The 14,141-nt window shown below is 33.5% G+C and overlaps 2 protein-coding genes across 4 annotated transcripts in view; both read left to right on the forward strand.

The window, feature by feature from the left end:
• Positions 1-14,141, forward strand: part of LOC130010524 (uncharacterized) — a 243,736-nt gene that overhangs the window by 203,079 nt on the left and 26,516 nt on the right. For all 3 annotated transcript variants that reach the window (XM_056098981.1, XM_056098982.1, XM_056098983.1), the window contains 7 exons: positions 574-918; positions 1,580-1,642; positions 2,863-3,030; positions 3,491-3,610; positions 4,858-6,192; positions 7,972-8,091; positions 11,592-11,711. In XM_056098981.1, the coding sequence (XP_055954956.1) occupies positions 574-918; positions 1,580-1,642; positions 2,863-3,030; positions 3,491-3,610; positions 4,858-6,192; positions 7,972-8,091; positions 11,592-11,711 (2,271 nt within the window). The remainder of the gene's footprint in view (positions 1-573; positions 919-1,579; positions 1,643-2,862; positions 3,031-3,490; positions 3,611-4,857; positions 6,193-7,971; positions 8,092-11,591; positions 11,712-14,141) is intronic.
• LOC126811618 (reticulocyte-binding protein homolog 2a) overlaps positions 1-14,141 on the forward strand; it is a 170,665-nt gene that overhangs the window by 38,694 nt on the left and 117,830 nt on the right. The window lies entirely within an intron of this gene.

A 14,141-nucleotide genomic window follows, 5' to 3' on the forward strand; every position in this document is an offset into this window, starting at 1 on the left:
ATAATAGTTAAAAAATGAATATATTGAAATTTTCATTCAAATTACTTTATTCTGGGCGAAGATATTAGCCTTTGAATGTTTGACAAGATGTGTGCAGAGGTTGTAGCCACCACACAGGTTGTTCGAGGCTTACCCTTCCTTCGCCATTTTAAGATTTAATTTACTGAAAATAGGACCAATATGATGTCATCGATAGTTGATTATGGTTTTGTCGATTAGCTCTTGCATAATGCATGTTTAATGGGATGTTGCTGTTAAACAGATTTAAGTGTGTTGTAATTGCCGACACAGACAACAAATATGCTGCAACCCTTGTTCACTGCAACACTATTATAGATTGATGTTTTCCAGAAATTAACATTAAGATTATATGACATGGTAACATCAGAAATACGATGTCATAACTTCAGGGATAATATCTCGAAAAATAGGCATTACACTGCAAACATAATTAATTGAATTTTAGTTTGTTAATAGTAATCGTTATTATCTTAACGACTGATAAACAAACCTTGTTGTTATAATATTGTTATTATAGACACAGGTATAATATTGTGGTGTTTATTTTCTCAGTAGAATACCAAGAGAGCTCACCCAATGCTGAGAGGAGAAACGTTATACCTAGAAGAGAGAAGGGGAAGATGTTACCTGAAGATGAACATAGGATAATATCTAACTATGTGTATTTAATCGAGAATCTGAGACCTCTACAACCATTATTAGACAGTTTAACTGAAAAATTTGTACTAAATGAAGATGACTTGGAAGTAATCAACAGAGCGAAATCTGAGGGTACCAAGGCAATGATACGTAAATTTCTAGATACTCTTCGGACTTGTGGTACAAATGCATATTCTAAATTCATCCACTGTTTAAATAAATTAGAATATAGAGCAGTAGCCGAACAATTAGCATCAGGTAAGTAAAATAGCACAATGTACATTTGATACGATTATTTACATATTTCAGTTGGCTTTTTCATAACTAAATACCATGTAAAAAGCGGAGAGTATTAAATGCATCTGTTCGTCTGTTGATTTTGGCAACATATTTCGCCTTCCATAATGATAATTTTCTGTCCGTTCACAAGCTCCAGAGAATATTTAGCTGATTGAACTAGATTTATACACGGTGTTTAAAGTTATGAGATGAAGAAGACTATTCGATAATTACTACGTTAATTATGGCCCTTTGAAAAATTTTGTGGACTTTCTAGAGGCTACAGTTAATATCCATTTGATTTAAAATTTATATACAATGTTTAAAAGGTTATTCAATAATTACTGGCAGAGTTATTGTCCTTGAAACTTTTGAACAATGTTGTGCATGTTTTCGAGACGAAGTTCATTCAAAACCTGAAAAGCTTTTTAATTTACAATAGTTAATGTTTTGTTCGAAACGTTGTCATGGGGCATAACTAGAAGCTAAACAAATTGTAATGATTTCTGATAATTGCTTAAAATGGGGTTGTCACTGGTAATCAGTTTCAAATATTTTAGGTATGTTTCGTTATCTGGCAACCTATCTTTGTTTACATGGTACGGTTCTGAACTTACTAATATGTATGTTTCTATTACAGATACTGATGATACATATGATCACTCACTAATAGATGAAGAAAGCAAAGGGCTGACAATTCCAGGTATGTCATTACGTTTTAGCCATTTTAATTAATAATTGAAGAAATGGCAAGGAATTTTCGAGTCGGACTGTTTTTAAGCCGGGGTGTATATCTTTCACACAGGCTTTACTGTTAGCTTTCACATGTTGTGAAAAACCATGGTCAAGGGTTATAAATATAATTAAAATATAGTTATTTATAAGAATACATATGCACGTGGTCCACATTCATACCAGGCACGGTGATTATTGTTGTCAATGTTAGGCAATAATAATGATAAACCATTATGACAATATAAATTAATAATGGCATCGTGGTGTTGATATACCATTAATAACAATATGGTGCAGATAAACCAAAACATGATCACATGCATTTGATTAATACGAATTAAACAAGTATTAACTACGTAGACTAAATCTATAAATGGTACTGATTATCTACAACACAATGATGGCAAAATGTAAGCGAAAAAGCCCTGATTTACAATTTCGTAATAGTTAGTTTTGCATATTGGCACAACCAGATAAAAAGTCTATGGTATGACTTTTGTAACAATCTGGTTATAAGCGTGCAATAAATTTAAACGAAATGAAATGGGATTCGACACCTTACTTTTCTGAGCTATTGAAGACGGACATACCTGATACAGTGTACTGTGAAGGAAATTTGGCCCGGTCAGAATCTTTTTTACTGAGCCTACGCCGCACCTGGTTAGCCATGGGGCATGACCCTCCCCCCCCTCCTTTATATATTATCCTGATTTAAGGCAATATTTTATTTTGAGATATATTATTGTGGTATTAATTTTCCGTAAAGATCATCTGGGTACATTATTATGTAAAAGTTGAGTAATAATAATAATCCGCTACTTTGAATTTAAACATTTCAAATCCAGTCAATGACCAAACAGACTTTACTTTGCTTAAGTACAATTCAGTACGTAACTCCAGAATGATAACAAATAAAGAAAGCAGTGATATACTAGAATGGAAATATACATTTTTAAAAATGACTGATCTGTTCACCGACAAGTTTATAGAAAAATAGCACATGACGACGATGTTTTTAACGGTCTAATTTATAGAGATACTGTAACAGTGTTAAATCTTCAAGAAATAACTTCTTTTAATGCCATAAATACTTTGATTGTTCCAAACATATAATGTACAAGACGACGTAGTTAATGCCCTTAGTTAGCTTTTGTTTTTAGGAGTTATCTAAACATTTATATATTACAGTAAATAGAACATGTAAAATCACCAATTTACCGGATGCTGTAGCAATAGAAGGACGTAAAGGGCTTATATTTACTGTAACTGGTGAAACATCCACTAATCAACCACTCAAATTTAAATCGAGTTGGCATCCCGAAGAAGCTGAACAATATTTCATTCTCTATCCTGAACGTATGTATACGATTAAAATATTTGGAAAGATTATCAAAATGAGGGCCTCAGAATTTGTGCTTAATTTATTATTTCTATGGAAATGTCAAACAAGTGTCCCTAATTCTTTGCAGGGCTCTTAATGGTTGTTTGAATAAATAAAGGCAAAAATAACTAATTATTTGACTTTAGATGCTATATGTAAACTGTTGACTGTGTATAAGAACTTTCAACTTCCAACTTATCAATTTGGTTTTCTAGACTTTTTGAGACCGATGAATATAATTCGAGTAAAAAAAATGCTGTAAGAAATAGATACTATATATATACATTTCTTGATTTACGTTCAACCGATATATATTGGATTGATATCTGTCGGTTTATTTGGTACAATTTAGCTGTTTCTGTCCTACAATCAAATGATACTAGAGTGATTGATAAATACTTGTTACTATATATAGATTAATATTTTACATTGTAGACAATGAATTACGTGTACATGTTACGTCAGATCCTGTGTTTACCTGTAATTGTGTGACTCTAACAGTTACAGTTAATGACGGAATGAGTGATTCACTTCCAGCTAACCTAGAAATTGTCAGTAAGTTCAATATTTGTTCTAAGAAAGCATTTGTTTAGAAGCTTTGTTTTGTATTTCCAATCTGACTGATGGATTACAGATACTGGAAATAAATATTTTAAAGATTATACTTCAGTCCCATTATGTGGGATTTGTACTAAAATTCTGTACTATTATTCTACATGTTCATAAATATGAATGGATTTGTTTCTTAACACATGCATATTTTAATACACCCACATGTTAATATAGTCCTTTACACCCACTTGTTAATATAGTCCTTTATTTTAATACACCCACATGCTAATATAGTCCTTTATTTTAATACACCCACATGCTAATATAGTCCTTTATTTTAATATACTCACATGTTAATATAGTCCTTTATTTTAATACACCGACGTGTTAATATAGTCCTTTATTTTAATATACTCACATGTTAATATAGTCCTTTAATTTAATACACCCACGTGTTAATATAGTCCTTTATTTTAATATAACCACGTGTTAATATAGTCCTTTATTTTAATACACCCACGTGTTAATACAGTCCTTTATTTTAATACACCGACATGTTAATATAGTCCTTTATTTTAATACCGCGATGGCCCCATATGTTGAATTCAGTTATTTATTGTGTTAATGCCGAATTACTAGCTGTCTTCATTAACCCAGTCGGTAGAGAAAAGTAGGACGTTAAAACCCATTGAAGGCAATTGACAGTTTATCACCATATTTGTATTGCCCACAAGAACTGATTAGTTCCTATGGATAAAAAATGTGAATTTATAAACATATTATTTGTATTTATGTATTTATGCTAGATGCCCTCATAAATAAAACAACGAAAGAAGCCGAAAAGGGTTGATAAAACTAGAATCCGATGAGAGTTCTAACCAGGGTATAGGGGTGTGTGGCTATGTGCCCTTCCTTCCGAAAAAGTGTCCCCGAATTTCGAATGCCAACACCAATGTTATCATATTCCCATTGCCCCAATGATAATATTGTGCCCTCTTTTCCCGTTGCCCTTTCCTTGTTCCAACCAGGTCGTTAAGTACTTGGTGGTTACTATGTCCATGTTCAGATCTTCAGACCTTAATCATAATCCCTCAACCAAGTGTCAAAGTATGGTGCGCCATGGCTCAGCTATACCTCAGATCAAATCTAATATGTGCCACAGTTTCATCCCTCACCTACCCCCTGAGTTTGGTCTGCCTACCCTACTTCCGAGACGTCAACACGCCTATGATATTTCCTCTCAATTTCAGAAGCGGAAGTGCGTGTAATATTAATTGGGAAAACTGGTGTTGGTAAAAGTGCCCTGGGGAATAGTATATTGGATTTATCAAAAGATACTAGATTTAAATCTGAATCAAGCGCTGCCTCGGTTACACGGTTTAACTCATGCAAACATCGTGTCAGAGAGGTAGACGGTGAAAAGTATCTTTTCAGAATACTTGATACTCCGGGGTTATCTGATACCAAAATTTCACACCAAGACGTAACAATGGAGCTTGCCAAAAGTATAGATGGTCTGGCACCAGGACCCCATATATTTTCGTTTGTGTTACCTATTGGTAGGATTGATAGACATGTTTTGGAAACCATAGAACAATACACAGATTTATTTGGGGAGTGCCTAAAAACATATGGTGTGATTATTTTTACAAAAAAAGATGCACTTCAAAAAAGGTCATTTACAGAATATTATAAAGATGCAAATCCAGAATTTAAAGAATTCCTGGAAGATTACTGTGATAATCGACATTCTCTTATCAACAACGAAAACCCTCAGCCTGATGATGTTCATGGTATTTTAAGACTCTTGCTGGAAACAAAAAGAAACAATAACGGCGACCACTACAGAAATACAATGTTCGAGGAAGCTAAGAAGTTATACCAAGACAAGCTCCAGAAGCTAGAAGAAGAGAAAACTAAAGTAGAGCGGGAACTTAAACAACACCTTGAGCTGCAAGAAAGAGATTTTAAACAACAACTCAAGCTGAAAGAAAGAGAACTCAAACAACAAGAAGAACAAGAAAAAGAACTCAAACAACAACTCCGGCTGAAAGAAGAAAATGAGGAGACATTTAAGAAGCGAGAGAAGGAATTTAAGGCGCGAGAGAAGAAATTTGACCAAAGAGAAACTGAGCTGGAGAAGAAATTTGACCAAAGTGAAAAGGAGCGTAAAGCATTGCGGGAAGAACTCAAGAAGTGGAAGCCATCGGATCAAGAAAAAGATGTCAACTCTGTGACAGATCAACAACCACAAATCGCCAAAGTGACTCATGCTGATCCACCAGGACAAGAGATAGATTTGAAGACTGCGACAGATTCACAACAACAAATCTTTGAAGTGGAAAAATTAAAACAGACGGTAGATATTCGAAACATAGATTTCGTAAAGCTATGTAATCTTCTTTTACAAGATGGCTGTTTGAATGAAAAAGACAAAGAGGATATAGTTTCATCAGAAGCCTCAATCAATACAATGGATACACTAATGGATATATTACATAAAACAAACAACAAGAAGGCCTACATCATTGTTATTAACCATTTAAAGAGTGGAACTACCATGGAAACCATGAACACAACACAAGGTAAGTTTAAAATCATCACCACTTACATATGTATTATAATATCTAGCAAGATATCATGTGATAGATGTCATACACAAAGCAGGATGTGCATTCATTTCTGAAACCCACAAACTCAGTTAAAAGACAACCATATTTTTTTTTACAATAAAGCAATTGATTGATTAATTGATTAGGTGCTAACGAGAAAAGTTATTGTCCAATCTGCCAAAAATATGTAGGCCATATATATATGCTTTATTCAAATTAGTGAGACGAACAAGCCTATGGAATTTCAGCAATGTCCATGAATTATTTCCAGAGTTATGACTCTTGTTTCACTTCGTGGAACCTTAAGACTACTCTGGTGACGAAAATACTCATCAGCCAATCTGTTTGAAATTGATGAGCGAATTATTTAAATTAGTGAAACAAATTATATTTAATTTGAATAACCTCCTCACAGGTGGGAAGATTTACCCAATACTACCAATACCACCCCAATATCACCACATACATGTGCTACAACATAATGGTGCAAAATAAGCATATTAGCCTACTTGATTTCTTTAGAAAATAGCGAGTTATATCGCAGGACATGTACCTCCAATGCTATAACCGATGTCTGTGGCTGTTCCATCCCCCCCCCTCCCCTATTACCCAAAACAAGCAAATAATAACCCGGTACTACCAAATACTACTCAATATTATCAAATAAAACACCTGTGTCAATCAATCCAGACGACTTTGAAAAATTTCCTCTTCTCAAATTTTCACCGATGCTTCGAATAATGTCACTATTGAACAAATTGTCTGGTATATATTCACAGGTGACGATGTCGCTGTGATGTCATTACCATCTAAATGAATAAATGCGATCTCCGGTTTCCTCCCACTGCTAAAGACCTCTATACGCGCAGGCGAATTATTGAAATATATCCCCGAAATGACCTAGTTTGTGTCGAGAAACGATTTTAATTCTGAAAAAAATGAATATGTGAACTTTTATCTCTAATGGTATGGGGTTTTTTTTGAATATGTGAACTAGAATTAAATTGTTTCTATGGGATTTAGTAAGTGAACAAGAAATACAAAGGACATACTTCTATTGAATACAATTAGTACTAAGTATTACTGATCTTTGATTAAAATCTATATCAGTTCAAATAGCCACCTTGTTTAAACTTACATGTCTTAGATGGAGTTTAATTTAAAAACAACATTTTTGTTTGTAATTGTTTAAACTTACATGTTTTAGGTGAAGTTTAATATAAAAACAAAATTCTAAAACGTCGTTTTTATTCGTAAAACTGATTTAAATTTTGTGATTTTTGTTAATCTGCTGGATTAAATATATAAAGTTATTATTCAAATTTGAAATAAAAAGATTGAGATATAGTTGACCATTACATAATATTTGACTTTTGTCAGATATATAATATTCAAATAAAAGGATTGAAATATAGTTGACCATTACATAATAATGTTTGAAATGTAATCTTTCAGTTACTCATTACTTATTAATGTCCTATTATCCATTAGATTTGCAATACTTCAAACTGTGTAATGATGATATTTCATTTCCACTGACATCACAATTAACCCTGGTCTGTTCCACATACTGCAGTTTCGAAGATACCTTTTTGCAAATTGTTGAGTGTTCAAATGAAAACGAAATCAGATCAATAAATTGTTAAATAACGTTGGTATTTAATCTAGTTCCGCTGGTATTATGAAACACTTTTGTAGTCAATTACTAACTTACCACAGTTCATTTTGTAATTGAATCATTTTATATTGAAGATGACCCCAGCCATGATACAATGGTACAGACAGATCAAAGTGACAGAATAAAAACAGAAACAGACACTGAAAATAAAGCGAATACCAATATTGAAGAAGCGGCTAAACCCGATATATCTGGTAAGTACAGACAGTAGCATGTTGGTGATTAGAACTCTGTGATTCCTTTAACTCGGGTACATGGATTGAAAAATCAGAAAAAAAGTCATAATTAAGGATGTGTCCGCAATAAGACCATACAGGAAGTGATAAGGCTCAATTTTGGGATTTCATCCATTTTTGTCTATTGGCTTACATTGTACCTAGTGCCTAAACATACGTATATAAAATGTTAGAGTAATTGATCCACCCATGGAAATGCTGAGATGGCTTTTCCGGTGTTGAAAATGGTAAAAAAATCTGTAGTTTCACTTGTTTTTTTTACCACCAATTTCAGTACTTAATATCTCATTGATGCGAAGAGTCAACTTATCCAAACTGAGCAGACATATAGATCACTTTATTTTACATCGGTAACAATATTTATCGGTTGTAAAGGGAGATAACTGCGTAAATATTTCAATTTTCATCAAATTATCGAACATTTGTTGCAGTTATTATACTAATGTGCTGCTATTTGACGATATTAGGTTTGTATTTTATAATATTTGATAAGTATTTGGTAGTACTGGGTTATGATTTGCTTGTTTTGGGTGATATAGAGAGGCAAATGAAACAGCCAGACATCGGACCAACATTTGAAGACCATTCGGACCAAGCTTAGAAGACCATTCGGACCAATAATAGAAGACAATTCGCACCAAGACAAGTACGTCACCACTAAGACAGAAGACCACTCCGAACAAGACAGAAACCCATTTGGACCAAGACCACTCAGACCTTGATTAGAAGACCACTCGGACCAAGATAAGAAAACCACTCAGGCCGAGATTAGAAGAGCATTGGGACTAAGATAAGAAGATCACTCGGGCCGAGATTAGAAGAGCATCCCGACCACGATTAGAAGACCACTCGGGCCAAATTAAAATAAATGACTACTCAATATATTGTTATTTATTTATTTAAAAGACCAATCGTTGATCAGCCATGCACCCAAGTACTGTTTTCTTGAATTTTTGTTGTTGATGGCCTTCATCGTCAAGGCTCTCTCAGTCATGCTTAAATTAAAGAGGCATCAACCCCTAAAGTGGAGACCATGTGTTGGGGTTAGTCCTTTCAGTTGCTGGTACTTGATAACTGTCCTATAGCCAGTTTTGTAGTATTTCAATTGATAGGTTCACAAGATGGTCTGGTACGAAGACAATAATAACACTATAGTTGTAGTTCTTATGTCTATGATTCATTCAATGATGGTACTTGTTGGTGGCAAACGTTTGTTTCAACCCAATTGATCTATTCTGATCTAGGCTTAGAACTTTTCAGACCGTCATCATATCATAAACTTATAAGACCACTCAACCTAATATTTTGATTAACAAATAGTATCTTTATTATATTTTACGGGTAAGTATTTTTGCATATTTGATTTAACCGATGAATGTTTTTGAAAAAGGCCAACTCAAACCACGTAAGAAAATATTAACGTGAATAACGTGATTATTAAAAGGCCCTACCAAACGATAAAACATTGATAGAAAGAAAAGACGAAAAAATGAAAAACTTATTTAAAATTCTTATTTCGCTTAAAGATACTTTCTCAGAAAACTTTTTATCAGGTAGTTATTTCCAATAAAAGTATGGCAATTGTGGTATATATGGAAAGTAGAAACATCCAATCTTACTAGAAAAATACTGGATTTCCTGAAAAACACCCATGGAGCGCATACGGGACAAAAAAAGAAGGGTTTCCCTAACAGGCAACCCGGGTGGCGTCAAAGGTTGAACGCGAAGATTGTCGGATCTCTCAGCGTTAGTGAGCGCTTGATGTATATGTTGATAAACTTGATGGTGAGCGGACTAGTAAAAAGTGAGAAACTTAAACATACAACATTTTCTGAGATAAAAATCGCGGGAAAAGACGTGGACAGTGGATAATCCGAGAATTTAATTAGGCTTCAATATTTATGATAAATGGACAGCGATTAAAGACCACATCGTCTTGTATATGCAAGGTCACGTGACACCAACATGACTTAATTTAATAGATTTTTAAATCTTGGGGTATTTTCTCGCGAATACAATGTTTTGAGAAGGATTTAAAGCACAATTATGATAGATTAATTAGTTTGAATAAGTTTTTAGTCCAAATATATCATCAAATCACACAGTTTGTACAGGGAAGGTATCTTTAATGGTTAATCCAGCCCTGTGTTCTTTGGTAATCATAGATTCTGGTAAAAGTACAATATTATTAAAAACGGAATGATATGTTGATGAATTTAATTGAAAATATTTACACGACATGCACGATTATTCAAAGTCCCTACCGATTTTAATGATAAAACGTAAACTGAACTTTGACACGCATTCCACGACAAGCTTGCAATAAAAGGCGGTACAAATGATAAATATAGTACACACAAAGAATAGTCTTTTCCGAAATACAAGTATACGAATTAATAACTATTCAGTTGTTGATGACTCGTTGAGATTTTTTTCTATGCTTCATGATGAGATGATAAGACAGTTAAAAAGAAAACAAATGTAGAAAAACAAACATAAATATCAATTTATTAAAATAACACTTTAATATTAAAACAAACACTATTATCAATTTATTAAAACAACACTGTATTATTTCAAAAACATTGGTCGGAGTGGTCTTCTATCTTGGTCCGAGTGGTCTTCTATCTTGGTCCGAGCGATCTTCTGCCTTGGTACAAGTGATATACGGTCTTGGTCCGAGTGATCTTCTATCTTGGTCCGAGTGATCTATTAACTGATCCGGCCGGTTTTGGTCTGAGTGGTATTTGGCCTGAGTTGTCATGCATTCATTTGTTTTGAGTTTTCAATGTTAACGTTCTCTTGTTTATCCAAATTCGGAATTTGATTAAAATCTATATCAGTTTAAACTTACATGTCTTAGATGGAGTTTAATTTAAAAACAACATTTTAAACTTACATGTTTTAGGTGAAGTTTAACATAAAAACAAAATTCTAAAACGTCGTTTTTATTCGTAAAACTGATTTAAATTTTGTGATTTTTGTTAATCTGCTGGATTAAATATACATAGTTATTATTCAAATTTGAAATAAAAAGATTGAGTAGTTGACCATTACATAATATTTGACTTTATCAGATATATAATATTCAAATTTGCGATAAAAGGATTGAAATATAGTTGACCATTACATAATAATATTTGAAATGTAATCTTTCAGTTACTCATTACTTATTAATGTCCTATTATCCATTAGATTTCCAATACTTCAAACTGTGTAATGATTATATTTCATTTCCACTGACATCACAATTAACCCTGGCCTGTTCTACATACTGCAGTGTCAAAGATACCTTTTTGCAAATTGTTGAGTGTTCAAATGAAAACAAAATCAGATCAATAAATTGTTAAATAACATTGGTATTTAATCTAGTTCTGCTTTGATATTATGAAACACTTTTGTAGTCAATTACTAACTTACCACAGTTCATTTTGTAATTGAATCATTTTATATTGAAGATGACCCCAGCCATGATACAATGGTACAGACAGATCAAAGTGACAGAATAAAAACAGAAACAGACACTGAAAATAAAGCGAATACCAATATTGAAGAAGCGGCTAAACCTGATACATCTGGTAAGTACAGACAGTAGCATGTTGGTGATTAGAACTCTGTGATTCCTTTAACTCGGGTACATGGATAGAAAAATCAGAAAAAAAGTCATAATTAAGGATGTGTCCGCGATAAGACCATACAGGAAGTGATAGGCTCAATTTTGGGATTTCATCCATTTTTGTCTATTGGCTTACCTAGTGCCTAAACATACGTATATAAAATGTTAGAGTAATTGATCCACCCATGGAAATGCTGAGATGGCTTTTCCGGTGTTGAAAATGGTAAAAAAATCTGTAGTTTCACTTGTTTTTTTTTACCACCAATTTCAGTACTTAATATCTCATTGATGCGAAGAGTCAACTTATCCAAACTGAGCAGACATATAGATCACTTTATTTTACATCGGTAACAATATTTATCGGTTGTAAAGGGAGATAACTGCGTAAATATTTCAATTTTCATCAAATTATCGAACATTTGTTGCAGTTATTATACTAATGTGCTGCTATTTGACGATATTAGGTTTGTATTTTATAATATTTGATAAGTATTTGGTAGTACTGGGTTATGATTTGCTTGTTTTGGGTGATAAAGAGAGGCAAATGAAACAGCCAGACATCGGACCAACATTTGAAGACCATTCGGACCAAGCTTAGAAGACCATTCAGACCAATAATAGAAGACAATTCGCACCAAGACAAGTACGTCACCACTAAGACAGAAGACCACTCCGAACAAGACCACTCGGGCCAAGACTGAAGCCCATTTGGACCAAGACCACTCGGACCTTGATTAGAAGACCACTCCGGCCGAGATTAGAAGAGCATTGGGACTAAGATAAGAAGATCACTCGGGCCGAGATTAGAAGAGCATTCTGACCACGATTAGAAGACCACTCGGGCCAAATTAAAATAAACGACTACTCAATATGATTGTTATTTATTTATTTAGAAGACCAATCGTTGATCAACCATGCACCCAAGTAATGTTTCCTTCATCGTCAAGGCTCTCTCAGTCATGCTTAAATTAAAGAGGCATCAACCCCTAAAGTGGAGACCATGTGTTGGGGTTAGTCCTTTCAGTTGCTGGTACTTGATAACTGTCCTATAGCCAGTTTTGTAGTATTTCAATTGATAGGTTCACAAGATGGTCTGGTACGAAGACAATAATAATACTATAGTTGCAGTTCTTATGTCTATGATTCATTCAATGATGATACCTGTTGGTGGCAAACGTTTGTTTCAACCCAATTGATCTATCCTGATCTAGGCTTAGAACTTTTCAGACCGTCATCATATCATAAACATATTTTGGTTAACAAATATTATCTTTATTATATTTTACGGGTAAGTATTTTTGCATATTTGATTTAACCGATGAATGTTTTTGAAAAAGGCCAACTCAAACCACGTAAGAAAATATTAACGTGAATAAATGTGGTTATTAAAAGGCCCTACCAAACGATAAAACATTGATAGAAAGAAAAGACGAAAAAATGAAAAACTTATTTAAAGTTCTTATTTCGCTTAAAGATTCTTTCTCAGAAAACTTTTTATCAGGTAGTTATTTCCAATAAAAGTATGGCAATTGTGGTATATATGGAAAGTAGAAACATCCAATCTTACTAGAAAAATACTGGATTTCCTGAAAAACACCCATGGAGCGCATACGGGACAAAAAAAGAAGGGTTTCCCTAACAGGCAACCCGGGTGGCGTCAAAGGTTGAACGCGAAGATTGTCGGATCTCTCAGCGTTAGTGAGCGCTTGATGTATATGTTGATAAACTTGATGGTGAGCTGACTAGTAAAAAGTGAGAAACTTAAACATACAACATTTTCTGAGATAAAAATCGCGGAAAAAGAGATGGACAGTGGATAATCCAAGAATTTAATTAGGCTTCAATATTTATGATAAATGGACAGCAATTAAAGACAACATCGTCTTGTATATGCAAGGTCACGTGACACCAACATGACTTAATTTAATAGATTTTTAAATCTTGGGGTATTTTCTCGCGAATACAATGTTTTGAGAAGGATTTAAAGCACAATTATGATAGATTAATTAGTTTGAATATGTTTTTAGTCCAAATATATCATCAAATCACACAGTTTGTACAGGGAAGGTATCTTTAATGGTTAATCCAGCCCTGTGTTCTTTGGTAATCATAGATTCTGGTAAAAGTACAATATTATTAAAAACGGAATAATATGTTGATGAATTTAATTGAAAATATTTACACGACATGCACGATTATTCAAAGTCCCTACCGATTTTAATGATAAAATGTAAACTGAACTTTGACACGCATTCCACGACAAGCTTGCAATAAAAGGCGGTACAAATGATAAATATAGTACACACAAAGAATAGTCTTTTCCGAAATACAAGTATACGAATTAATAACTATTCAGTTATTGATGACTCGTTGAGATTTTTTTCTATGCTTC

This window comes from Patella vulgata, chromosome 2 (assembly GCF_932274485.2).
Source record: "Patella vulgata chromosome 2, xgPatVulg1.2, whole genome shotgun sequence".
Taxonomy (NCBI): Eukaryota; Metazoa; Mollusca; class Gastropoda; family Patellidae; genus Patella; species Patella vulgata.